At 43.0% G+C, this 27380-nt stretch overlaps 1 protein-coding gene across 1 annotated transcript in view; it reads right to left on the bottom strand.

The window, feature by feature from the left end:
- Positions 1 to 746: 746 nt before the first annotated feature.
- LOC145392183 (G2/mitotic-specific cyclin-B-like) overlaps positions 747 to 27380 on the bottom strand; it is a 57698-nt gene continuing 31064 nt past the window's right edge. Inside the window, exons 3-8 of the mRNA XM_080266631.1 lie at positions 25743 to 25965; positions 22880 to 23038; positions 13766 to 14005; positions 13370 to 13488; positions 6732 to 6858; positions 747 to 854 (exon numbers count right to left, since the gene is read on the bottom strand). Of these exons, the coding sequence (XP_080122757.1) occupies positions 747 to 854; positions 6732 to 6858; positions 13370 to 13488; positions 13766 to 14005; positions 22880 to 23038; positions 25743 to 25965 (976 nt within the window). The remainder of the gene's footprint in view (positions 855 to 6731; positions 6859 to 13369; positions 13489 to 13765; positions 14006 to 22879; positions 23039 to 25742; positions 25966 to 27380) is intronic.

Consider the following 27380-nt stretch of genomic DNA (forward strand, 5'->3'; position numbering starts at 1 on the left):
TGGGGCTGTGGAGGTGGAGGAGGGAGGCAGCTGGTGTGTCAAGTGGGGCAGTGGAAGTGGAGGGGACGGCGGCGGGTGAGTCAGGGGAGGTGGTGAGGGGAGGATCCTCCATCTCCTCCTCACTACTGCTCACATTTTCGGCAGTTTTCTTCATCTCTTCGTGTTTGTTTCATTCCTCATCTTGTTATGGACTTACCTGCAGTATAACGACTTGGCATTCGTGAAACAACCATCAAACATTATCAGAGAAACTGGGTCTCTATTCTAGCTTACCGTTATTGCCGAAAACGTTATTGGCAAGACCATACTGTAGACTCCTCTTGAGCACCTTCCCCATGAGCCTCTTAAGTCATGATGGGCAAGTCATGAGGGGGAGGGGGTTGCATAATCAGGGAAAATAGCAGTTTTGTGCCACTCCTTGCCTCTGCCTCACGTATTGTGGGCTAAACTCGTGCAATCAAGGTTTTTTGGTTATTATTTTTGGTCACTCCTGTACTATGCGATTCACGTACTGTGAACTTGTGTACTGTGCGAGCCCACTGTACCTTCATGAGCTTAGATGTAATATCAGATATAAAAAATATATGGGCATGTATACATATATGCAGAACATAGGACATTATTTATACAGATCACATAGTAATACATTACAGAATAACAAGTCTGGGTAACTGGCATCTTAGGGCTACTTTATATACATCACACCAGCAGCCCAGCCATGTCTCCTGCCAAGCAGTGCAACTATGTTAAGTGAGGGAAGCCCTCTGCGCCAGCCGGTTTACTATTTTGGACTTCAGCTGAGGGCAGTCACTGATTTTTAACTGCTTACCGGCCTGATATTTTCGTCGCACTGCCTGTAAGCAAAATTAAAGAAATAGTACTTTATGTTATGCAGTACAGTACAGATAATATCTCATTTCACATGAGGGTAAGGAAACATGAATGCTTCCAAGAAACAAATTTCCAGCAGGGGTGAACTTTAACCTGACTACTTAAATCCCTTTGTAGATGTCAGAATCTACTTTTTTAGTAGCCTGAGATGATTTAACAACACACAATGTACAGTACACTGCTTACATGAACTACATACATTTGTATCATGAGTATGCAGTGTGATGTCACTACAATGAGAATTCTTAAGTTATACATGTACTGTACCTTTTTTTGAAATAACTTAGAAACTAGTTGCGATTTCAGTATAATGATAACTACAATGGCCGCCTTTGAGTATCTCATGCAGACACGGTGATGCACATAAGCCCACAGTTAGCTGCCTGAACCAACATGGTCACCCAGTATTTACATTCGTTGTGATCATTTGCCTTTCATTCCACTTTGTGATGAAAGGCCCTTGAAACACCACCCACCCCTCCCCACTCCACCCACCACACCCAATCTCGATCACTCAACTTCTTTCTCTTCAATGTATACATCTTTTCACGTACAGCTAGTAGTATAATGACGTATAACCTATGTCTTAATGCATAACAGTTGTAAGAATGCACAGCATAGTTGCTGAAAGTCTACTGAGACCAGATCAGAGTACAGTATTTGCATGTTAGTCAAATGTTAGCGATACGTGACCTGGCTATGCTTGTCCCGTGGCCTGCTCTCACTCTCAGGATGTAGGGATCAGTAGCAAAGAAGTCTCCTCAGCAGTGACATATGTAGTAGCAGTTGTCTTCAGTAAACTGAGAAGTCATCGTGGCAGAGTTTTTCAACCTGCACCTACTGTGTCCTCTCACACACACTTGTCCCAGGGCCCTAGTCCCAAGCACTGTTTATATACAGTAGTCCCTCATTTATTTGGATGCTCAGTATCTGGACGCTGAACCTTGGTCTATTAAACCATCATCTGAATTAACTTGCTATTATCTGGATGTGAAAGTTCCTGAGAACTTTGGCCAGCCAGCCGATGTGTTCAGACATTCGGTATTGTGGCCGCTGGGCTCGAGCCATGAACAGGAAGTAGTCCATAACCCACGTCCGTGCTAAAATGTCCGTCCACCCTGTACTGAATGGTCAAAGCGCCGCAAGCTCATCCAATCACTCTCAACGAACCTCCAGCATCAGAGTAATACAACTGTAACCTGCAAGTGGTGTCAAAACATCCGTACACATCCCCACCAAATGTCCAATGTAGCACAGCCACTGGGCAAAGTCTTTCCGAAACACCACCACCATCGAACACCGACCACAAGCCACAAGTACATGTTCGGAGACAGTGGCTGTCTGCCCCTCTACTGAATGTTAAAAGTCCCCCAGCCAAGGTGAGTTGTGTTTCCGCACGGTCATTTGGCATCAAACATCGCAAGCCACGAGTAAGTGTACAGTAAAAACGCCCATCCACCTGCTGAAAGAAGGAAAAGAATCCTGTCCACAATGTTGCTTTTCCCCCTTTCCTATCCCTCCTCCTTACCTTCCTGGCTCCCCTCCTCACTCCCTACCCTCCTCTGTGGTGATAACACCGACTTGTGAGTTTCAAAGTTTTTATTTTTTTATTTTTTTTTATTTGACTACTACTGGTCGTACGGTCGTACTGAAATTCTGAAATGACCACGAGAAAGCTCATGAAATTCTGCATCTGTGGTGGTACCATTCTTAAGTGGCGGTTTGGGTGGGGCACGAACCTCTGTACAGTGTTGCCACGTGTTCCATACGCGCTATGTGAATGGCTCTGATATATGTAATAGGCATCACAATAAGATAAACACATAAGAATATAATGGTAACGTGTGTATTATAATATATGAAAGAACAGTTAACTTATTATGCGTAAAATATTTATGCGGCAATACAGAAACATGGCATAAATATTTTACAGTGTTGCTTAAAAAAAAGTAGTCACTTTTATTGGCTGTTACCGTATTTCTGGGGTTGGTAATAATGTCACAATTATGATTATAAGATAATGTGCAGGAATATAAGTAAAAATATGGCAATTTCTTAAAAAAAAAAAATAAATACATTAAACCCTCGTCAGCAGCAACACACACACACCCAGTCCCACCTGGCCAGAGCTTCCTCTATCCTAGGCCTGTTTGGGGACACCTCTTAAAAAAAAAAAAATGCGCCAAGACTTTTACCTCCTGGGTGGTGTGGAAATAAAGTCAAATTTACAATATGTACATTATAACGTAAAAGAAAATAACCAAAATGTATCCTAAAATACCACAGGCGAGAGAGAGAGAGGGGGGGGGGGGAGGCAGACCAGGGGCAGTGTTGAGTGCAGCTGAGTGAAAGATGGAGGAAGGGAGGGAACAATGGAGGGAGAGAGTGATTGAATGAAAACAAATCATGGTGCCACAATAGTGAGGTCATCTGGCACCATATATAAAACAATAATATTTTTAAATATAATTAGATATAATAAAAACAAAATAAATGAAAGCACAAGTTTGTCACTCATAAAAGAAACAAAATTCCCAAGGGTGATGCACATCTCCCCCCAGGAGAGAGAGAAGGCAGGCCAGGGGCAGTGTTGAGTGCATTGTCAAGCTGAGGGAAAGACGAAGGGAGGGAAGGAAGGAGGGCGAGAATGATTGAATGAACACAAATCAAGGTGCCGCAACACCAAGGTCATCTGGCACCATATGTAAAACAATAATATAATAAAAAACAAAATAAAGAAATGAAAGCACAAGTTTATAAGACACATAAAAGAAACAAAATTCCCTAGGGTGACGCACATCTCCCCCCAGGAGAGAGAGAGAGAGACAGGCATCGCGGGTATGGAAAATGTGGCAACACTGTACAGAGGTTCGTGCCCCACCCAAACCGCCAGTTAAGAATGGTACCATCATAGACATATGCTTAACTCTTGGAAGGTGCTGGCAAAATTTTGCACTAGGATGGTGGGATGTTATAAGAAGGTAAGTTTTACTCAAACTCTCACTGCATTTCTGTACTTTCAATTATCAATTTTGTGTGTTTTTATTAGCTTTTCTTATAGTATAAAGACCAGCTAAGGTTATGGTATACCATATATACCACTATAACCAACTTCTGGTGGCATATTTGGCTGTGTTTTTTTTTAGCCCGGGAGCAATCACTCGTCACAGATAACTGATTTTCAAACCATCTTCAGGTTTTTTCTTGATTATGCATTGCTTTCATGATGTTTGGCATTAATATGGATAATCTTATGTGCATTTTGATGTCTCAATATGGCAGAATGACCGGAAAACAGTGCCAAAATTAGGAGGGGTACTGTACATGTGTATAGGTCGGGTGGTTTTTTTTTTTTGGTGTTTAGCATTACTAAGGAGGAAGAGGGCAGCGACTGAGGGAGTGAGGAGGGAGCCAGAGGGGTAAGGAGGAGGGATGGGAAGGGGGGAGAAGCGAGGTTGTAAGCAGGATTCTCCCCTTTCTCTAGGGAGTGGTGGGGGTTTGGGGGTTGGGGGATGGGGGTGGTGGGGAATTGGATGGGTTTTGGAGCATCAGTGTGGTGGTAGGGGGGTGGGGTGGGTGTCGAAGGTTTCGGGGGTGGGGGGGATGACTGCATATATGGTCATCCATCATTTTGGCCCTAGACAGCATATGCGGACACCTGTCCAGACATAAAAGTCCCTGAGAACTTCGGCCGGCCAGCCGACATGTTTAAACACTCAGTATCGTGGCCGCTGGGCTCGAGCTGTAAGTGGGAAGTAGTCTGTAACCAACAACCAGATATACAGGGAACCACCATATAGGGAACAGTTTAAGGATTTGAATTTCATAAAATCAGGCTTTTCTGATCTACCAGAAGAACCGCCGAAATGTCGTAAAAATACCCCTGCTAATACCAATACACCAGTCCAGCATGAGACAGCCCTAGCATGTACTCAATATGGACGGTGGGTGTTAGCGCTGAAGTGGTGACATGTAGATGTGTATGGTATGTAAGAGGACTGCTGGGCCTTGATAGCAGGCTGTGAAGCCTATGCCCAGAGTCGGGCACATTAACCCCTAAAATGCGGGGCGTCGCGTTTGCGACGCTCGCCGAAAAGGACATAACGGCGGATCGTCGCGTTTGTGATTCGAGTTAATTTTGAATAAACGCGGGCAAGGATGTTCCAGCTGGTACTGTCTATCAGTACCACCACCCTTTAGCTACAATTAGCATACTTTACCTTTGTACTACTGACCTCCGTTGTTGCCAAGTATCGCGTTTTTCCCCCCTCCCCCCCCACCACGGCCCGGCCAGCCTGGCTGTGATACATGGCAGCGCTCTGACTGCTCAGAACTGTAAATCTGCGCTCTCCTCTCACAAGCAGTTTATGCTAATAGGAAACGCTTGTTTCCCCAGTTGTCACACTAGCTTTTTTTTTGCACGGTTTGCCCCTGTTTAGCGTCAGTTTACTGCAGGCTTTCAAAGTGACATTATGGAGAGTTCTAGCTCTTCCGAGTCAGTGCGAGCGGCCGACAGGAACGAGAATAAAGTGACGGGCATAAGGCAAAATAAAAAGCGAACTGCGGTGATCTTTTGGGAAGTAATATGATTGAAAATAATGTAGTATACGTGTTTTTAGCTGTGAAAATGGAAATGTTTGTTGAGTGATGGGAAGACCGCCGCCGCGCTGCATGTCGGCCGTACGCTTTGTTGATTTTAGCCTTATTTTCAGTGCTTATTGTACAAATACGGATTCCAAACTACCTGTACGTTGTAGTATAAAGTTTACTGTGACAGAATGAGGCTGTGGTAGAGGGGAAACCGGGTTGCTGGAGGTGTGAAAGTGAAGATTTTGTTACCCAACTTTGCAAGTCTCCACAAGTCCTTGGGTACTCCATGAAGGCTCAACACTTGTCTCTGGAGAAAGCTGAATGTAAGTACTATCTGCCATACCAAGTATAATGTTCTAGGGTTAATCTCTGATTTTTGGCTAATATTTTCCTACAGGTACTCAGACCGCGATACAACGCCGCCACCCGAAGGGGGTCGGCTGTCCATTGGCCGCGCATTAGAGGTAAAAAAAAAAAAAAAAAAAAAAAAAAAAAAAAAAAAAAACTGAAAACAGTGCCAAAATTAGGAGGGGTATGTACATACAGTCGTGTATAGGTCAGGTGTCTTTTGGTTTTCAATTTTTTTTTTTTTCATGGTTTTCTTGGTGTCTAGCAATACTTTGGATATTCCTGTGTGTGTTTTGATGTCAAAATATGGCAGATGGACCTGAAAACATTGCCAAAATTAGGAAGGGTACTGTACATACAGTCATGTATCAGTCAGGTGTTTTTTTTTTTTGTTTTTTGTTTTTTTTTTCCCATGGTTTTCTTGGTGATAAGCATTACTTTGGGTATTCCTATGTATTTTCTGATGCCTAAATATGGCATACTGACCTGAAAACTGTGCCAAAACTAGGAGGGGACCAAAACAGTGATGGACAGGTAGAGTGTTTTTTAGTTTTATGTTTTTTTTCCCATGGTTTTCTTAGTGGCGAAAATTATTTAGTATAATACTATGAACTGTATGTTTTGATGTCAAAATATGGCAGAATGAGAGTGTCTGACATAACTTATTATGTTTGTGAAATGACGTTGTACCACTGTGTTTGAGTACTGCGATAGTAGGCTAAATGTCTTTCTGTTATACTGAGTGCCACTTAAAAATCATGGAAGTTTGAAATTATCTTGTTCAGTTCAATATAAAATGGCCTTTAAAGTGTTTGGTCAAATCCTTGACTACAAACATTAATCAAATACTTCAAAGCAAACCTTATACTAAATGGAAACAAATCTACACTGAAACTGCTTACCTGTAGCTTGGAGTTGGTACTTTTTTCAATAATAGCTGCCATTTTGCAGACAACAGGCATCAGCTCGTCCTCAGTGTAGCAGGAGTAAAAGATCAGGGTGTCTGTCCAAGGCATCTGGTCCAACAGTCTGATTAACAGGGGAAAGGGATCATCATTAAACCAAGTACCTAATTTGGAAAGAGACGCAAAAATGATGTAGAGGAGTGTGGAAAAATGTATGATGGATGAATGTGGAAGGAAACTGACAAATAGGAGTGAAACTGATAATCGACAAAATAAGCATTTTGAAAGGCTGATGAACAGGAATGGGGAGAGCAGAACAGTTGTAAACATGACTGGGTTTCGTGGCATGCAGAGAAGGAATGTCATCTCAGAAATTGTGACAATGACAGAAGTGAAGAGTGATGTGAAATGGCTGAAAAATGGGAATGGAGCATGTATTACTAGTTAACTGAACACAGAAGTGAGTGCAGAAGTGAAGTTCCTGCATGACAGTACAGCAGACAAATATAGAGTGAAGGTGGTGAGAGCACTATATCACCATCATTCAGACCTCCTTTCCCACCCTAGGGCAGGGTGAGGGGTAGCAACGTCCAGACAGCCCAAATTTTCCCAATCCAATGGGCGATGCTTCCACTGACTCATCAATCAAGCCCCTGGAATCCTGGCTCTATTGGATACGCCAAAAACATCCACCACTTTCTGTAGCTTCACGTAAATGTATCCAACTGAGTCAGTCTGGACGCTGCCACGTTAAAAAGGAAGGCCAAATCCCTGATCATGCACTTCTCACAACATTCATTCTGCCAGCTCAATCTCTTGTCAGTTCCCTAGCCTCACCGGCTTCCAAACCTCTCTTCCTCACACTCTCATCCACCATATCTCTCCACCTTCTCCTTGGCCTACCTCGCCTCCTCCCTTCTTCAAATTCGCCCAGATATACCTTTTTCACCACTCTCTTGTTATCCATTCTCTCCACATGACCATATTTCTCAGTACACTCTATTCAATTCTGGTGTCCACAGTCTTCCTCACTCCACATCTTTCACGAATCACATTATTTCGTATCCTGTCCACCCTCTGTACTCCACATATACTTCTCAGCAGTCCTATCTCCACTGCTGTTACTCTTGACTTTTCATTTTCATGCCACACCATAGTCTCACATCCATATGTTAGAGCTGGCACTAACACTACTTCATGTAAGCCTGCCTCGTGCAGCTGCAACACTCAAGCCTCTGTTTCTTATCAAGGCCAGTACACTCAATAACAAAAAGTATTGCACCCTTAGATTTGTTGAATGTGAAAATCAGCAAGTTTTGCAGACACAAATGATTCCATTAACCTGGTCCCTCAAAAAATATAGCACCGAACAGAAGTTTTACGTGATTTCGTGTTCAAATAATTACCAAGGATGACATATGCACCGATACGCATAGGGTGGCCCACATACCAAAATGCTCTGTCCATATTTAAGAATGACATATGCAGTAAGAGGGACAATACTTTTGAGTGACTGGTAGGGGAAAAATAAAATAAATAAATAAAAATACGAGGGCTGTGAGAGGACGCTGTGGAGGTCTGTCAGATCATATGATTGTGGTATGCAAGATGAAGCTGAGAGGAGTGAGGTGGATCAGGAGTGAGAGGAGCAGTCAGGGAGAAAGACTGAAAGTTAAGAAGCTGGGGATCAAAGAAATAGCAGATGATTACAGGACCAAAGTAGAGGACAAGTTAGAATCAGTGAACTGGAATTAATTGGATCTGGACAGCCTGTGGAATGCATATAGGGACTGCTTAGTTAGGTATGCTAAAGTGGTGTGTAGTGTGGCAAGAGTATCAACAAAAAAGAAGGGTATGGCATGGTGGGATGAGGAGGTTAAGAGAGCAGTGGAGGAAAAGAGGAAGAAGTATCTAAAGTGGTTACAGGATAGGGATTCGTTTCGTTTTTAAAGGCTCCAACATGCTTGCATGTGTCGGCCTTGGTCACCTAATGGCGGCTCTCCACGCTGCACGATCCACTGCAGCCTCCCTGTTCAGTCCCTTAACCCTAAGGTCACACTTAATGACCTCGTCCTATGTCTTTCTCGGTCTACCCCTCATAACCCCACCCCCAATATTAACACTTCTCACTTTCCTCACCCAATTATCATCCCCCATCCTCTCCACATGTCCAAACCACCTCAATCTACTGTACCTCTCCTCATCACAACACCAATACATTCCAGTCCCATCCTACCTTTCAACTCTTCCATTGTAAACCCAGCCCCTCCAGGCCTTGGACGCAGGGACGCACTGCACATCCACCTAATCATTGTCATTTCTGTACATCTGAGCTGGCGAGTATCTTCCTCCTTCACTGCCCAGGTCTCACTACCATACAGCATTACACTCCTAACACATGCTGAATACAAAGACCCCTTAGCACGTAGGGAGAGTCCTCTCAATGTCAGGAGAGGCAAGAGCTCCCTGAACTTCTTCCAACCACTTCTCACCTTAGCCACAGAGCTAGCTCCAGCCCCACCTCCAGCACACAACATGTCTCCCAAATAACAAAACTCTTCCACACACTCAAGAGATTCACCAGCAAGTTCAATCCTTTCACGTCTGACAATCTCCACCTGCTCACCCCGACACGCCGTACACATAAAGTCAGCATTATCTCGCAGTCTACCTCTGATACCACTACATCTCTTATGCACCCATTTATCACACACACCGCACAAGATGGAATTACTTCCCACGCCCTTGTGGCAAACTGGACATGGCCACTCTCCCTCGTCTTTGACAGTACCGCCACCAACCCTAGATATCATCACTTTTGTTTTATTTGCATTTACCCTTAAACCCTTTTGCTCCATACCATCTCTCCATTTCCTAAACCTTTCCTCTGCCTCCCTTTCGTTCTCTGCAATCAACACCAAATCATCAGCATACAACAACTCCCACGGGAGTCCGTTTCTAAAGTCACGTGAAAGGGCTTCAAGTACCATGATAAACAACATGGGACTCAAGACTGACCCCTGATGCACACCAACATTCACGGAAAACTCATCACTCAAATCTCCATTCACTCTTACCTGAGTGTGAGCACCCACATACATGGCCATAACCACCCTAACCAGCCACTCCTCCAAGCCAAGCTTTCTCATTGCCCACTTCACCACCTCTCTAGGGACTCGGTCAAAGGCCTTTTCCAAATCAACAAAAACAAAATAAAGATCCCTTCTCCTACCAATATATTTTTCCTGAAGCTGTCGAACAATGAATATGGCATCAGTGGTCCCCCTACCTGGCATAAACCCAAACTGCATCTCATCAATATTCACTCTTTCTCTAATCATACCTTCTAAAACTCTCTCCATTACCTTCATTATCTGATCTAAAAGCTTTATACCTCTATAATTTCCTCTTTCCAGGGCATCACCCTTCCCTTTATACACATTTACAATTACACTCTTCAACCAATTATCTGGGACAACACACTCATAAATAATCCTATTTATCAGGTCAGTGACTAAACTCACCCCTATATCGCCTGAGGCCTTCAACATTTCGGCAGTCAACCCAGACACACTTGCTGCCTTCCCCACCCTCATCCTGCCTCACTCACAGTAGCAGTATCAATCAAAGGCCAAGGGCCAGACATTGGATCTGCTAGCTCCAAACCTTCCCTGTCCCAGTCAAACTCCTCATTCAACAACCAGATATAATGCTCTCTCCATGCATCTTTAATATCCTCACTGTTCACCACTACCCTTCCTTCATCATTCTTCACACTGCTCACCTATAATATCCCGATTATCCCTCTTCACTTGACCTGCCGCCCTAAATATCATATTTTTCCTTTCCCCATGTTTTAGGTTATCAAGTAATAATCTCTGTGACTCAGACTTTGCCCTGTATACCTTTCTTCTAGCCCTACGCTTGGCAGCCAAACATTCTTCTTTGCTACCACCCTTCTTCCATTCCCGGAAAAGCCTTCTTTTCTCCTTAACTGCAGCTTCTACACCCTCATCCCACCACCAAGTTACTTTATGTCTTGGTGGTCCTCTTGCCCAACCGCATGTTACATCAGTAACTCTCAAGAAATTGTTCTTGAGGGCTCTGTACTGTTCATTAACGCCTCTGTCTACAGCTCCCTGTTCAGCCACCACTCTCCTCAACTCGCTATAGAAGGCATCCCTTACTACTTGGTTTTTCAGCTTCCATATTTTCCTCCTAGGTACATAAGTCCTCTTTTTCATCACTTGTTCTTTAAACACCATATCACAAATCAATAGTTTGTGCTGCTGCACACACTCCTCACTTCCTATAACTTTAACATCCCTCACTAACCTCCTATCAGCCCTCCTAACCAGAAAATAATCTATCTGACTGTTGAAATAAGAACTGAGTATATCGAGAGCAAGAAGCACGTAAAGAGAGTAGTGAAGAGGAACGAGGAGGAGGTAGATGATGATCTGGGAAGAAAAATGAATGCGAACTACTCTGAAAATGGGAAGTTATTCTGGAAAGAGGTGCGGAAATGTAGAAGTGAAAGCGGAAAGAAATGAGATGGTGTGAAGGATGCAGGTGGTAGGTTACTAACCCATGGAGATGAAGTAAGGACCAGATTGAAAGAATATTTTGAAAGACTGATGAATGGAAAGAGAGAGAGCAGGGCAGCTGTAAACATGATTGGTTCTGGGAGTGTGCAGAGAAGGAATGCAGTGCCAAGAGACGTGACACTTGCATAGGTGAAGGGCGCTGAGAAACGACAGAAAATTGGGAAAGCAGCTGGGGTTGATGAGGTGTATGCAGAGATGCTTAAGTGTAGTGGAGAGAGTGGAATGAAATGCTTGTTGGGATTGATGAGGTGTATGCAGAGATGCTTAAGTGTAGTGGAGAGAGTGGAATGAAATGCTTGTTGAGACTGATGAGGTGTACGCCGAGATGCTTAAGTGTAGTGGAAAGAGTGGAATGAAATGCTTGTTGGAGATATGTAAGAAGGCATGGATGAGTGAAACTGTGCCTGCAGAGTGGAAAAAGGCTGTGATTGTAACCCTGTACAAAAATAAAGATGAGCGAAGTGAATGCAAGAATTATCGTGGCATAAGTTTACTGAGTGTGGTAGGGAAGGTATATGGAAGAATTATTATAGAGAAAGTAAGAGAGATATCAGAAGTCCTACTGAGTGATGGCCAGGAGTGGCTGGGGATGTGTGGATCAAGTATTTGCAGTGAGACAGATAGCAGAGCAGGGTTGTGAGAAGGACCATAAGGTGTTTATGGCAATCATGGATCTGGAAAAAGCATACGACAAAGTAGACAGAGAGGGATTGTGGAAAGGTTTGCGCATGTACGGTGTAGATAGTAAGCTGCTAGGTGCTGTCAAGAGTTTTTATGATGGTGGCGATGCATGTGTATGGGTTAATGGGCATCTAAGTGAATGGTTCACGATCAGTGTGGGCGTGCGACAAGGTTGTGTGATGTCCCCATGGTTGTTCAATATATATATGGATGGGGTGATGAGAGAAGTAAAAACACGAGTAATGGAGAGTGGGATGGCTTTGGTAATGAATGGTGATGGATGGAATATCTCAAATTTGTTGTATGCTGATGATGCAGTGCTGCTTGCAAGTACCGGACAAGAACTTGGTAGGCTAGTGCAGAGCTTTGCTGATGTCTGTGAGCATCGTGCCCTGAGGGTAAACGTAGAGAAGAGTAAAGTGATGGTTACTGAGAGAGAAGGTGACTCCCAGTGTGATGTCACAGTGAATGGAGAGAGACTGGAATTGGTGAGAGTTCAAACACTTGGGTACAGTGACAGAAAAGAGGAAAATGTGCAAAAGAGGTTGAAAGTAGAGTGACAAGGAAGAAAAGTAGCTGGTGCAGTGAAGGCCTTGATATGAAACAGAGGCTTGAGTGTTGCAGCTGCACAAGGCTTACATGAGGGAGTGTTAGTGCAAACTTTAACATATGGGTGTGAGACTATGGTGTGGCATGAAAATGAAAAGTCAAGAATAAAAGCAGTGGAGATGGGACTGCTGAGGAATGTACGTGGAGTACAGAGGGTGGACAGGATACGAAATAATGTGCTTTGTGAAAGGTGTGGAGTGAGGAAGTCAGTGGACACCAGAATCGAAAAGAGTGTCCTGAGATGGTATGGTCCTGTGGAAAGAATAGATAACAACAGAGTGGTGAAAAAAGTATACTTGAGCAAATCTGAAGGAGGGAGGAGGCGAGGTAGGCTAAGGAGAAGGTGGAGAGATATGGTGTATGAATGTTTGAGGAAGGGAGGTTTGGAAGTCGGTGAGGCTAGGGAACTGACAGGAGATCGAGCTGGATGGATGAATGTTATGAGGAGAAGTGCAAGATCAGGGATTTTGGCACCCCTTGTGAGCATGGCAGAGTCCGGATTGACTCAATTGGATATGTTTGTGTGAAGCTGCAGAATGTGGTGAATGTTTTTGGCATTTCTGGTAGAGCCAGGATTTCGGGGGCTTGAATGATGAGTGAATGGAAGCGTGGCCTATTTGGACTGGGCAAGTTTGTGCTGTCTGGACATTGCTACTCCTCACCCTGCCCTTGGGTGGGAAAGGAGGTCTAGATGATGATGATATAAATTTAAAAAAATAAATAAAAAGGTAAACTTACTTAAGTGAGAGGCAGAGAGCAGCCCCAGCAATATGGGAAGGACTGTAGTGGCACATGCTGTACTCAGGTAGACAAAGCTCCATCAAATACTTTGCTAGTGTGTGCTGGGATGCATCCACCTACATCATCAAATGCCATAATTTCAAAATTTATGAAATTTTTACAATATATAAACGCTAACAAAATTTAAACTCACATCACATATACCTACTGACTACCAATGACAATGTAACATGCGTTTAATTCATATTGAAAATCTAAAGTCATATATGAATATTCTGGAATCTAGTCTTTTTAAACGTTTTTCTTCAAACAACAGCTGACTAAAACATTCCATTTCACAGACTACCACTTCCTCTGAACAGCTAACAACATGCACAATAAAAGTTAACTCACAGATCCAGCCTTGCTATTCCTACGAAGGAAATGAAGAGGGAGTGGGTATGATACATTGAAGTCCAGTTTCTTGAGAATGTTGACTTCCATAAGACGTATCTCTGTTGTGGTATATGCTTTGTCTGTGATAAAGGCAAAGTCTCTAATCTCTGGGCAGTACATCTCTTCATACTTGCTGGCAATAAGCATTGCTGTCACCCCCACCAGTTGTAATTTGTTGCGTGGTGTGGTTCGTTCTTTCTGTAGTCAATATGGAGGCTCATGGTTAACATCCAGTGACAGTGCTCTGTTAATGAACATCATGAACAGCAGTTCCACTGCAGTGCATAAATTTGTTTTTAACAATAAAAAAATAAATCCTCAGCATCAGACCTTTCATTCTGAAAAATTTGTGGCTTTGTAGACGAGTGCGGGTGAATGTATGCAATAAGGCCTCCTCCATGGTCTTCAGTTCTGTCGGAGTGGATGTGTGAGTAATGCTTACCAGCCAGTAAATCCCATATCCCTCCTAGGAAAACCAAAAATTTCAATCTTCACTCCATCAATCGATGATACCTTCACCATGCTTCCCCTTACATGAATCCCCATACTAAGGCTGGTCATGGTATATCCAATGTTTTCAAAGAACTAGAGGCTAAGCCATGCATGATAACCAACTAATTATCTTCAACAGTTGCTAGAAACTGTTGGGACAAAAGTGGTTTGAGATGTGTGTCTGTACTGTAATAAGATTTTTAACAATGAGCCTCTGCTTGGATCATGACCATGTACATGAGCTCAAAAAAGTATTGCACAGGAGGCAGATATCCCTTGTGATTAGCACAGCCTGTAATGTCCACAGACAATTAATCTATTCTCATCTGATTAAGTAAAAACAATGCTGAATAGTAAGTGTTATAAGCAAACAATACACACATCTACATGGACGAAGGTTTACCAGCAATGGGTGGATTCACTGAACATTTTACAACAGCCATCGCCTGAGATATCACACTGTCTCCAGCAAAATGTGTACTGGTTCTTTTTGGAGCTTATGTAATTGTACGGTGGCTGAATGTTTCCTACCTGGGTGATGACTGTAAGGCTAGTCACAGTACCAAGCTTTTATTTCACATGCATGGTAATACCTCCCAGATTGCCACCTAATTACCTAAATTTCCTCTTTAAAAGCACATAACCAGGGACCTGGCACCCCTTTTTAACGTGACAGCATTCGGACTGGCTCTATCAGATAGGTATATGTGATGCTACAGAATGTGGTGAATTTTTGGGGGGGCTATCTGATGGAGCCAGGATTTTGAGGGCTTGAATGATGAGTGAATGGATGCATGGCCCACTGAACTGGGGAAAACTTTGGCTGTCTGGATATTACTACCCAGGGTGGAAAAAAAAAAATAAATAAATAAAAATAAAGTCCATGAACAGTCTAAGTAATACTGCTGGAAAAACTTTGTAGATACCTACAGTATAGAACAGTATCAACAATGAAAAACTACAACAAATGCCCATATTCAAAAAATCATCCCTTCAACAAAGCCCTACTGGACAGTGATGGAACAATGATCATATGAATGAAGAGGCAAACAACCTAATACACTTTAATGCACCAATAATCAACATAAACATCACCTCATGGGGGGGGAGGGGGGCATCAAAACTCTGAGAATACTAAAGACCAGACCAAATCAGAAAACACCCACTTAAAGCTTCTCTGCCCCAAGTGTCATAAACACCCTCAATGAAATATTAAACTTTACTAAACATACAACCAAATCCCCAATATCTGGAAGAAAATAATCCATCCAACCATCCATCATCCAATCCTATGTTGCTCCATGAGGAGGGTAGGTGCCTAGGGCTAGGCAAGTTGGTCCTGACATTTAAGATGAGAGTGACCAGCCTCACTCATCCCTGAGTGGCATTATGTGAGCAATAAACCCCAACCACCTCTACAGGGGCTCAATCCGATTGGAGTGCCTTAATTACCTAGTATTCCACCAGGTGCCATAATTTGGTTGTATGGTTACCATCCAGTGCAGTAAATGGTTTCCTGGTGAACGAAAATAACCACACTAAATTTAAGCAAGGTAACTCACCTAATAGTCCACCAAGTGAGATCTGTTCAGAAAGTATCAGACCTTAGACTCTAAGCAATAAATTGCTAACCTGTTGAGCTAGGACACTGATCCCCCTTAAAGTAGGCCCTTTCTGACTTCACACAGGTAGCCCAGCATTCTTTCCACTGCCTGAAACATTTTTCAAAGTTGGTTTTCGGTATCTCCAGCAGGTGCCTTGTCATTATCTCTTCTCTTGGATGAACACTGCTTGAGACATGCTGGAGTGTGCAAATCACGATCCAGACTTTCTGAAGATTTATCACTGGAGATGAGACTTGGGTGTACGGGTACGACCCAGAAACCAAAGCACAGCCATCCCACTGGAAGCATGCAAGGTCACCTTGGCCAAAAGAAGCACGACAGGTCTGCGGCAAGATGAAATGCATGTTGACAGTTTTTTTCAACTACCGTGTTGTGCATCATGAGTAAACACCAGGTCAGATTGTCAACAAAACATTACTACCTTGACATTACCAGTCGTCTTTGTGACGCAGTTCAGCAGAAGAGACCAGACCTTTGGAGAGTGGCAAGTTGGAAGCTGCACCACAACAACACCTGTGCCCATTCGTCTCAACTGACTCAGGAACTCTGGGCCAAGCACAATATCCTGCAGGTCCAGCAGGTTCCCTACTCACCAGACATGGCTCCGTGAGACTTTTAGTTATTCCCCAAGTTCAAAACTCCACTGAAGAGTTCCCGATTTGGAACGAGAGAGGAGATCATGACGAATGTGACGAAGCATCTGCAGGAAAAAGCAATAATCGACTTTGAAAACTATTTCAGGCAGTGGAAAGAACGCTGAGCTATGTGTGTCAATTCAGAAGGGGCCTACTTTGAAGGAGATTATAGTCCGACCACTCTATGAAGGCAGTTTGGGTGGGGTCATCTCCTGTGTATAGTGTTGCCACTTTTCCACCCATGGGATGTCAAACTCTCCCACCATGTCCATCTCTACTCTTGTTAATTATCAACACCATCCTAATCATGTTAATTATCAACACCGTAGATAAGAACCTAATAACTTGGTATTTTAATAATAATAATAATAATAATAATAATAATCCATCCATCATCCAATCCTCCACTGCCCCATGAGGAGTGTAGGAACCCAGGGCTAAGCAGTTGGTCCCAACATTTAAGATGAGAGTGACCAGCCCCACTTATCCCTGAGTGATATTACATGAGAAATCAACCCCAACCACCCCTTGGATATGAACCTTCACCGGCTCAATCAGACTGGAGTGCAATAATTACACAATAAACCACCAGGCGCCAAAATCTAGTTATATGGTTACCACCCAGTGTAGTAAATGGTTTCCTGGTGTACAGGAAACCATTTGGCTTGTCACTCAGTGTAGAGTCACCCACAGGCAGAAGGAAGAGGAAAGAATAAATGAAAGACAGAAGAGGGAGTGTAAAGTTGCTTGTAGGCAGAAGGACAAGGAAAGAGAGACAGGAAGACAGAAGAGGATGGAAGGATAGAAGGACAGAGGAGAGGAAAGGACAGACACCTTTCTCTGAAATCTCCATTCTTGGAGATTTCAATGTTCACCACCACCTTTGGCTCTCCTCTCCTTTCACGGATCCACCTGGTGAACAAGCCTACATCTTTTCTATCCTTAATGACCTAGAGCAGCTTGTACAGCACCCTACCCATATCCCTGACCGCCTTGGAGAGAGCTCCAACATACTTGACCTCTTCCTCGCAACTAATCCTTCTGCTTACTCTGTTAATCTTTTCTCTCCGTTGGGCTCCTCCGATCACAACCTTATTACCTTAACCTGTCCTATCACTCCGGTATGGCCTGTGGACCCTCCAGGGAAACGTCGTCTGTGGCATTTTGGAGCCGCAGACTGGGAGGCCCTCAGGAGTACTTCTTTGATTTTCCCTGGAATGATTATTGCTTCCATGGCCGTGAGCCATCTGAGTGCGCCTTGCGCATTACGGAGGTTATTCTCTCGGGTATGGAAGCATAAATTCCTTTCTCATATCCTTTGACTAACGCAAGAAAGCCTTGGTTTAATCACGCTTGTTCTAATGCTGTCCGCAACAAGGAGAGGGCCTACAAAAGGTACTGGAGCCAACCCACCCCTGAATCACATCATCTTTACGTTTCTGCCCGGAATCGTGCTAAGTCTGTTCTTCACTCTACTAAAAATAATTTCATCCATACTAAATGCTCTCAACTCTCCAACTCGAATTCTTCCCGCTCCTTCTGGCATCTTGCCAAAAATCTTTCTAACAACTTTACCTCATCATCCTTCCCTCCTCTTTTCTACTCTGATGGTTCTGTAGCTATTTCTTCTACTGATAAAGCAGATCTCTTCGCACAGACTTTCTCCTCCAATTCTACCTTAGACGATTCCGGTGCTGTCCCTCCATCACTTCCCCCCTCTGACTTCCTCATGGCTGACATTAAAATTTCTTCAGTTGATGTATTTTCTGCCATCACTGGCCTCAGTACTAACAAGGCATATGGGCCTGATGGGGTCCCTCCTGTTGTACTCAAGAACTGTGCTTCTGTGCTTACACCCTGCCTAGGCAAACTCTTTCGTCTTTGTCTGTCAACTTGTACCTTTCCTTCTTGCTGGAAGTTTGCTCTCATTCAGCCAGTCCCAAAGAAGGGTGACCACTCCCAACCCTCCAACTATCGTCCAACTGCTTTAACGTCCTGTATTTCCAAAGTTTTCAAGTCAATTCTTAGTAGAAAAATTTTAAGGCATCTTTCCTATCACAACCTTCTTTCCGATCGTCAGTATGGGTTCCATCAGGGACGCTCCACTGGCGATCTTCTCACCTACCTTTCAGACTCCTGGTCATCCTCCTTTCGGGACTTTGGCGAAAGCTTTGCCATTGCACTTGACATCTCAAAGGCTTTCGATCGAGTCTGGCATAAATCTTTAATTTCCAAACTGCCCTCCTACGGTTTCTATCCTTCTATCTGTGCCTTCATCGCTAGCTTCCTTTCTGGTCGTTCTATAGCCGCTGTTGTAGACGGCCATCGTTCTTCTCCTAGATATATCAACAGTGGTGTTCCTCAGGGCTCTGTCCTATCACCAACTCTCTTCCTTTTATTCATCAATGATCTTCTAAGCTGTACATCTAACCCTATCCATTCATACGCTGATGACTCCACCCTTCACCTTTCCATTCAGTTCCCGCAATGCCCATCTCAACAGTTACTTCAACAAACAAGGGATGAGGCTATGGCACACCTAATGTCTGACTTGGCTCGTATCTCTGACTGGGGTAAAAATAATATGGTTGTCTTTAATGCATCTAAGACTCAGTTCTTACACCTATCAACCCGACAAAATCTTCCACAGGTATACCCACTAATGTTTAATAATATTCAGCTTAATCCTGCATCATCCTTGAACATGCTTGGGGTTTCATTTACTCGGGACTTATCTTGGAATGATCATATTACATCTCTTGTAAAATCTGCTTCCAAGAGATTGGGTGTGCTAAGCCGACTCCGCTCTTTCTTTACCCCTGCGCAATTGTTGACTGTATACACGGGTTTTATCCGCCCCTGTGTGGAGTACACCTCTCATGTGTGGGGAGGCTCCCCACATACAGCTCTTCTCAATAGGGTGGAGTCAAAGGCTTTTCGTCTCATTAACTTTCCTCCTCTTACTGACTCCCTTCAACCTCTGTCTCTTCGCCGCACTGTTGCATCTTTATCTCTTTTCTATTGCTACTTTAATGGTCACTGCTCCTCTGAACTGTCTGCTTGTATTCCTCCACCTCTAAGACGGGCGCGTAGCACCCGTCTGGCAGCAAATTCTCATCCTTTTTCTGTCCAACTCTCTAATGCAAGAGTTAACCGTTACTCCCAGTCTTTCATTTATGCAACAGGTCAGCTCTGGAACTGTCTCCCTCTGTCTGTATTGCCTGCTGCCTATGATCTCCAGTCTTTCAAACGCAGTGTGTCCAGGCATCTCAAAATGATCGGATCTTGAATTTGGCTCTATATTGTACTGTATTTTGTTTTTCTCTTGGAGGGAACTGTTACTGCGGGCTCATGGCCTTTGGTTCCTTCTTCCCCGAAAAAAAAAAAGCACTACATCAAGTGAGTGGATGGTGAGTGCCCCCACCAACCACAAAATAATAATAATAATAATAATCATCATCATCATCATCATCTGGACATCCTTTCCCACACAAGGGCAGGGTGAGGAGTAGCAAAGTCCAGACAGCACAGACTTGCCCAGTCCTATAGACCACACTTCCAATCACTCATCATTCAAGCACCCGGAATCCTGGCTCTACCGGATATGCCAAAAACATTCACCACATTCTGCAGCTTCACATAAATGTATTCGATTGAGTCAATCATCCGGACACTGTCATGCTCACAAGGGGTGCCAAAATCCCTGATCATGCACTTCTCCTCACAACATTCATCCAGCCAGCTTGATCTCTTGTCAGTTCCCTAGCCTCACCGACTTCCAAACCTCTCTTCCTCAAACACTCATCCACCATATCTCTCCACCTTCTCCTTGGCCTACCTCTCCTCCTCCCTCCTTCAACTTTGCTCAGGTATACTTTTTTCACCACTCTATTGTTATCCATTCTTTCCACATGACAATACCACCTCATGACACTCTCTTCGATTCTGGTGTCCACTAATAATAATAATAATAATAATAAATAATAATAGTAATAATAATAACAATCATCATCATCATAATAAAAATGCTACTACTATTACTACTGCTACAACTACTACTATTATTATTATCATTATTATTATTATTATTATCTATCTATTGCCAGACGCCATAATCCCGTAAGGGGTGGCCATTTGACTTTGAGTTATTTGTTTTACGGGGAGGGGTATTATTATTATTATTATTATTATTGTCTCTAGTGCTCATAAAGGATTAAATATATTATAATTTTTCATATATTTAGTTATATTTTTTTACATTATATTCTACACGTAATTTTGACTACTTCCACACCAACCAAGAGGTATAGGTCATGGTGCTTTTTTTTTTTTTTTTTTTTTAAGAGGTTTCACCAAGAGGACTATTCCTCTCTCTCTCATCTAAGTGTCCTGACCTACGTATGGGCAGGGCGGGTCCATTGGGAATTGTGACATCACAAATTGACCCAAACTTCAGGTGTGTGTTGCCTTTTGGAGAACAATTTAATATTTTTATAATGGAAAAATTTTTGATATCCAACTATCCATTGCCCCATGAGGAGTGTACGAGCCCGGGGCTAGGCAGTTAGTCCCGACATTTAAGATGATAGTGACCAGCCTCACTCATCCCTGACTGGCATTGCATGAGCAATCAACCTCAATTCTTTGTTACATTCTTTTAAATTATATTCTACATATAATTTTTACTTCATTTCCCCAGCCATGACCTATGGTGAATGCCGGTGATTGTGACAGTAACAATCGGCAACACCACTAAATATGTCTGCCACGTTTCCTGACTGCTGTATAAATATCTTAGTTTTGTGTACTGTTCTTTTCAGAATTTTTAATATTTATGCTGAATTTGTACTGAATGTGTGTATTCTTCTTTTCTGTTACCTTTTACAAGTGTCACATGCAGATAAACATAATTAATTTCAAGATGTGGCACAAAGCATTCCTGAGAAGGCCACACCCAACCTGCCTTCATACAGTGGTCAGACTATACATAGCTCAACAGGTTAGCTATTTATTTTTTTTAGAACCTAAGGTCAAATACTTTCTGAATAGACCTGGTACATATTAATATCGTTGCTTTGTGTGCCATCCAAAAATGTAGAGCCCAATCTTACTATTACCGGTACTTAAAACAATCCCCACATATATCACTCTGGTTTCCAACCTAATCATTCAACCATTACACACCTTTTCAAGCTGACCCAACTCATCTTTGATGGTTTAAGTTAGAAACAACCCCAATCAAACACACTTTCAACACGAGACAAAGCTTTTGGTACAGTACCAAGACATACCCTACCATGATAAGCTAAAGTATTAAACATAAATATGAAAGATTATATGAATTTTCTGCCTTACCCACCATCAAAGCAGACTTAAGCACTGTACGTCCCACAGGGCTCAATCCTTTCGATTTCACTCTTTACCTTTTGCCCCACAAACTACCATCCCAGCCTCTGTCAGTAACAGTACTGTCCTATGGTGATGACTTAGTGATAGTTTCACAAAACTCCAGAACTCAACAAACGGCAATGCCTACATCCACTATACACTAGCTTGGCAAAGAGAGAATGACTGCTTCATCAATCAAATTCACCATCACCTTATTTACTCCAGACAGACATGAATCTCAGACACAACCTCAACTGACCCTCTTCAACCAATCACTACGAACGGTGAGAGACCCCACAATTCTGAGGCTTACCATGATGGATAAACTGCCTTTTCTCAACAAGCAAACAACAACAATGAAATGGCACCTCATAAACTAGATGTCATGAAAACACAGGCACAACTTATGAACTGCAGAAGGAATCTTTGACAAAAGTCTACAATGGTTCATCAGTTACAGGGAATTAAATGAGCCCAAGTTGGAACCCCATATTCACTACAACAACCATGGTAAAGCCTGAAAAACAAAAAGCCATAAGAACAACAAGATACAGACTATTTGCTAATACAAATCACTTGCATCAAGGAACAGAAATACAGTACTGTGCTCCCAACCAAGGACTGCACCAAGGATTCAAACAGTACTATTTCCACTGAACTGCACTGTTAATCATAATCAAAGTAGCTCATATAATCAAAGTATTTATGAATTTCTTGATAATTATGACCAGTGAAAAAAATAAAAATTCAATACAAGGTCAGCATTAAGTCTGGCAATAGCATAATATGTTTTAAGGTACTGTATTAAGTTTCATACTACTAATGTACATTATTACTATCAGTATACTAACATCTGTCTGCAGTAAGAACGCAGGAGAAAAAAGAAAACTATATTGGTTCAAGACTATAAAGAAGCTTTTGAAGATTCTCACCTGCAAATATCGGTCAAGTATGGCAACTGTGAGGTAAAGCGTCTCAGGCAGGAGGGTAAAACGGATGTGAACCTGAACAAGCCAGTCTACTAGGATGGCCCGCATCTTACCCGTAATATTCTGACCCTCCAAGTATCGTGCACTCACAGGATGCTCAGCCTAAAAACAAGTGAAATACCAGAGTCATATATCAAATACGCATTTGTAGAAAGCGAGAGGTGTGAAATGTTGGGGTAGGGTTGTGGGAGGCAAACTTAAGACCTGGGAGGAGGCCACTGAGTGTGACTTCAGGGATAAGGCAATGATGTAGCATGGAGAGTCATTATTAGGTGACCATGGCAGATGCATGCAAGCATGCTGGTGCCTTTATAAAGGATACAATAAAGTACGGTGACTTATACAACCAGTACTGGAAATTGGAGGAAACTGGTAAATCATCTTTAAAGGTAGCAAAGGAAATTTAACAGGCATGTTATCTACGTAATATACTACAATAAATAAGTAAATAATAAATAACGGGGGGACAGTGACACTGTGCTATGGGCTCACTAGCCCATGCACAATCACTATCACAAGCCAGTACAGGTACAGAATCTCCAGCTCAGTTTAAAAACAAGTTGATGCTTTCAACAGGAAGGCAGTAACTTAAAAGAACTAAATACAGACACTCTTGTGGCCTGAAGCTCATCTGGAAAAATCCAGTGGACTGGAGATTTCACTGGACGTTTTCCTGCAGTCCATCCTCCTGCTCTTGGGGTATGGGGAGGGAGACGAGGGTATTTGTATATCTGGATAGCAGAACCACCACAAAGGTGCTTCTCTCCAAAACAGCTAAACATGGGAAAGGGCATCAGTGCCTTGATTTCTACTTTAGATACAGCCAACAGTATGCATAAAGTCTCCTCCTCCTCATCATCATCATCCGGACCTCCCTTCCCACCCTAGGGCAGAGTGAGGAGTAGCAACGTCCAGACAGCCAAAGTTTGCCCAATTCAATGGGCCATGCTTCAATTCAGTCACCATTCTAGCCCTCAAAATCCTGGCTCCATAAAAAATCTGTAGTTTCACATATTTTTATCTGATGGAGCCAATCTCAAAAAGGGGTACCAAATCCCTGATCATACACTTCTCAGCACAAATTTCATCCAGCCAGCTCAGTCTCAGCCTCACCTCACCTCTCTTCCTCACACACTCAACCACCATATCACTCCACCTTCTTCTTGGCTTACCTCACTTCCTCCCTTCTTCATATTCACTCAGATATACTTTTCTCACCACTCTATTGTCATCCATTCTCTCCACATGACCATACCATCTCAGTAAACTCTCTTCGATTCTGGTGTCCACAGACTTCTCGCTGCGCATCTTTCATGAATCACATTATTCCATATCCTATCCACTCTGTTCTTCACATACATTCCCCAGCAGTCCCATTTCCACTGTTCTCACTCTTGGCTTTTCATTTTCATACCACACCATAGTCTCACATCCATATGTTAAAGTTAGCACTAACACACCTTCATGTAAGCCCCATGCAGCTGCAACACTCGAGCCTCTGTTTCTTATCAAGGCCTTCATAGAACCAGCTACAGTCCATCCTTGTGTCACCCTACTTTCCACTTCTTTGCACATTCTCCTCTCTTTTCTATCAATGTACCCGGGTATTTGAACTCTCAACAATTTCACTCTCTCCATTCACTGTAACATCACACTGGGAGTCACCTTCTCTCTCAGAAACCATCACTTTACTCTTTTCTACATTTACTTTCAAGGTGCAATGCTCACAGACATCTACAAAACTCTGCACTAGTCTACAAAGCTCTTGTTCAGTATTTGCAAATAGCACTGCATCATTAGCATATATAGATTTGAGATATTCCATTCATCACTACTCATTACCAACACCATCTCTCTCTCTCTCTCTCCATTACTCACGTTTTTACCTCTCATCGCCCCTTCCATATATATATATTAAACAACCATAGGGACATCACACAACCTTGTTGCATGTCCACACTGGTTGTAAACCATTCACTTAGATGGCCATTTACCCATACAACTGCCTCACTACCTTCATAAAAACTCTTGACATCACCTAGCAGCTTACCATCTACACCATACATGAGCAAAACCTTCCACAATCCTTTTCTGTCTACTTTGTCGTATGCTTTTTCCATTTCCATAAATGCCATGAACACCTTATGGTCCTTCTCACGGGCCTTCTCCACTATCTGTCTCACTGCAAATATTTGATTCACACATCCTCTGCCACTCCTTGGGCCACCCTGTTTGTCAATCACTAGGACTTCCGATATCTCACTTACTTTATAATAATTCTTCTATATACCTTCCCAACAACATTCAATAGACTTATGCCACAATAATTCTTACACTCACTTTGCTCACTTTTATTTCTGTACAGGGGTACAATCAGAGCCTTTTCACTCATCCATGCCTTCTTACATATCTCCAACATGCACTTCATTCCGTTCTCTCCGCTACAGTTTCCAATTCCCAATAATCAATCACAATCTTCGTGGGTTTTCATTTTTCAGGGATAATGATACTGTTGACATCATACTACACTCGAGATATGCCATCTGACCTACCTTGTACTTACTGCTAATCTCATTCTTTACTGTATTTTATTGCAAATATCTGATCGACACATTCGCTACCACTCCATTCAAACTTCGCTCATACACTGTCCTCCATCAAAAATAACAAATATGCCTCACTGAAAGCCTAAAAATCTCTCTCCTCCACCAATCACACCATGTTCACAATTATACAGTTAAATCCAACTACAATTACTGTGGTTATCAACAACAGGTGTAATTAAAGCTTGTCAACATTTACCAACCTCCAATTGCCTCAGGTGTTTGTAGATATCATTAACGTATTGGGACACCAGCTGTGGGTTTTCTACATCTCCAGAATCTATATCCTCTACATTGAGCCGCTGGCTGGAGAAAGCAACTGCCAACTCTTCAACTCTGGCCACTTCTTCCACTTCCATTTCCTCTTGCACCACAGGGGTCTTTTGAACTTTCTTGCCCTTGCTGCCATTTTCCTTCCCTGTGGGTCTGTTGGAATGGGAACTGTAGCTTGAAAGTTTCCATTGGCTTATATACTGTCAAGAGTATTCAACTGAATAATTAGCAATGTCAATCATTGTTTTTCACATCTTAGAGGATGGACACACCCATGCATACAGAAAATCTATCTATCTATCTACAGCCACACACCATAATCCCATAAGGGATGGCCGTTTGTCCTCGAGCTAGCTGTTTCACAGGGAGGGGCAGTAACCCTCTATCAACCCACTTGCTGACATGCAGGGAGCATGTATGGGTTGGTTATATGGTTACTACCCAGCGCTGTAAATGGTTACCTGGCTTACTGGAAATAATTAGGCTTGTCACTCAACGTAAAGCTACTTGAAATGGAAAGCAGATTAATAAAATGTGACAGGAAAGATGGGAGAAATAGAAGGCGAGAGGGCCGACACAGAAAAAGAGTGGTAAAGATGAAGGAAGAAGCAAGCAGCACTACATCCAGTTAAGTAATGGTGGTCACCACCACCTACCACCATATATACTGTACTGTCACTTGATGAAAATCTGCAGTACTTAAAAGGGTCCCCACGGCCATAACTTTATTGCCCAAAAAATTTCTATCTATCTATCTATCTATTGCCAGATGCCTCAATCCCGTTTGGGGTGGCCACAAACAAATCGCCTCCAAGTCGCCCTGTCCCCCGCCATTTCACTGCCCTGCTCCCAACTCACACCCCCCTCTCTCATATACCTCTCCACCCCATCCCTCCATCTCATCCTTGGCCTCCCCCTCCCTCTTCCCCCCTCCACCTCACTCACATACACTCTCTTTGTCAGTCTCTCACCCTCCATCCTCTCCACATGGCCAAACCACCTCAGTGTGTTCCTCATAACGCTTCCTATCACATCCACATCCACACCACAACGCTCCTTTATATCCTCATTCGTCAGCCTGTCTCTGCACGTGACTCCACAGGCTCCTCGTAAATAACTCATTTCCACTACTCTCACTCTTGACTTGTGTCCTTCCAACAATGTCCAAGCTTCACTTCCGTACGTTAGAGTTGGTATCACAATACTGTCATGTAGTAACTTTTTCACTTCCATGCTCACTTCCCTGTTTCTTATCACTGCTTTCAAGGAACCAGCAACCTTTCTTCCCTGCTGTACCCTTTCAAGCACTTCACCCTCCAAACCTCCATCCTTACTCATCACACTACCCAAATACTTAAACGTACTCACATTTTCCAATTCCTCACCATCTAACCTCGCTGTACATTCACTAACTTCACCTCTCTCAAAGACCATCACTTTACTCTTCCCTACATTCACCTTTAGGTTCCGTTTCTTACACACTCTCCCAAACTCATCCACCAAGCCTTGCAGCTCCCCTTCGTCTTCACTCAACAACACAGCATCTGCAAACAACAGTACAGGGAGTT

This window comes from Coenobita brevimanus, chromosome 21, assembly GCF_032717465.1.
Source record: "Coenobita brevimanus isolate Jiangsu-jjx chromosome 21, ASM3271746v2, whole genome shotgun sequence".
Classification (NCBI taxonomy): Eukaryota; Metazoa; Arthropoda; class Malacostraca; order Decapoda; family Coenobitidae; genus Coenobita; species Coenobita brevimanus.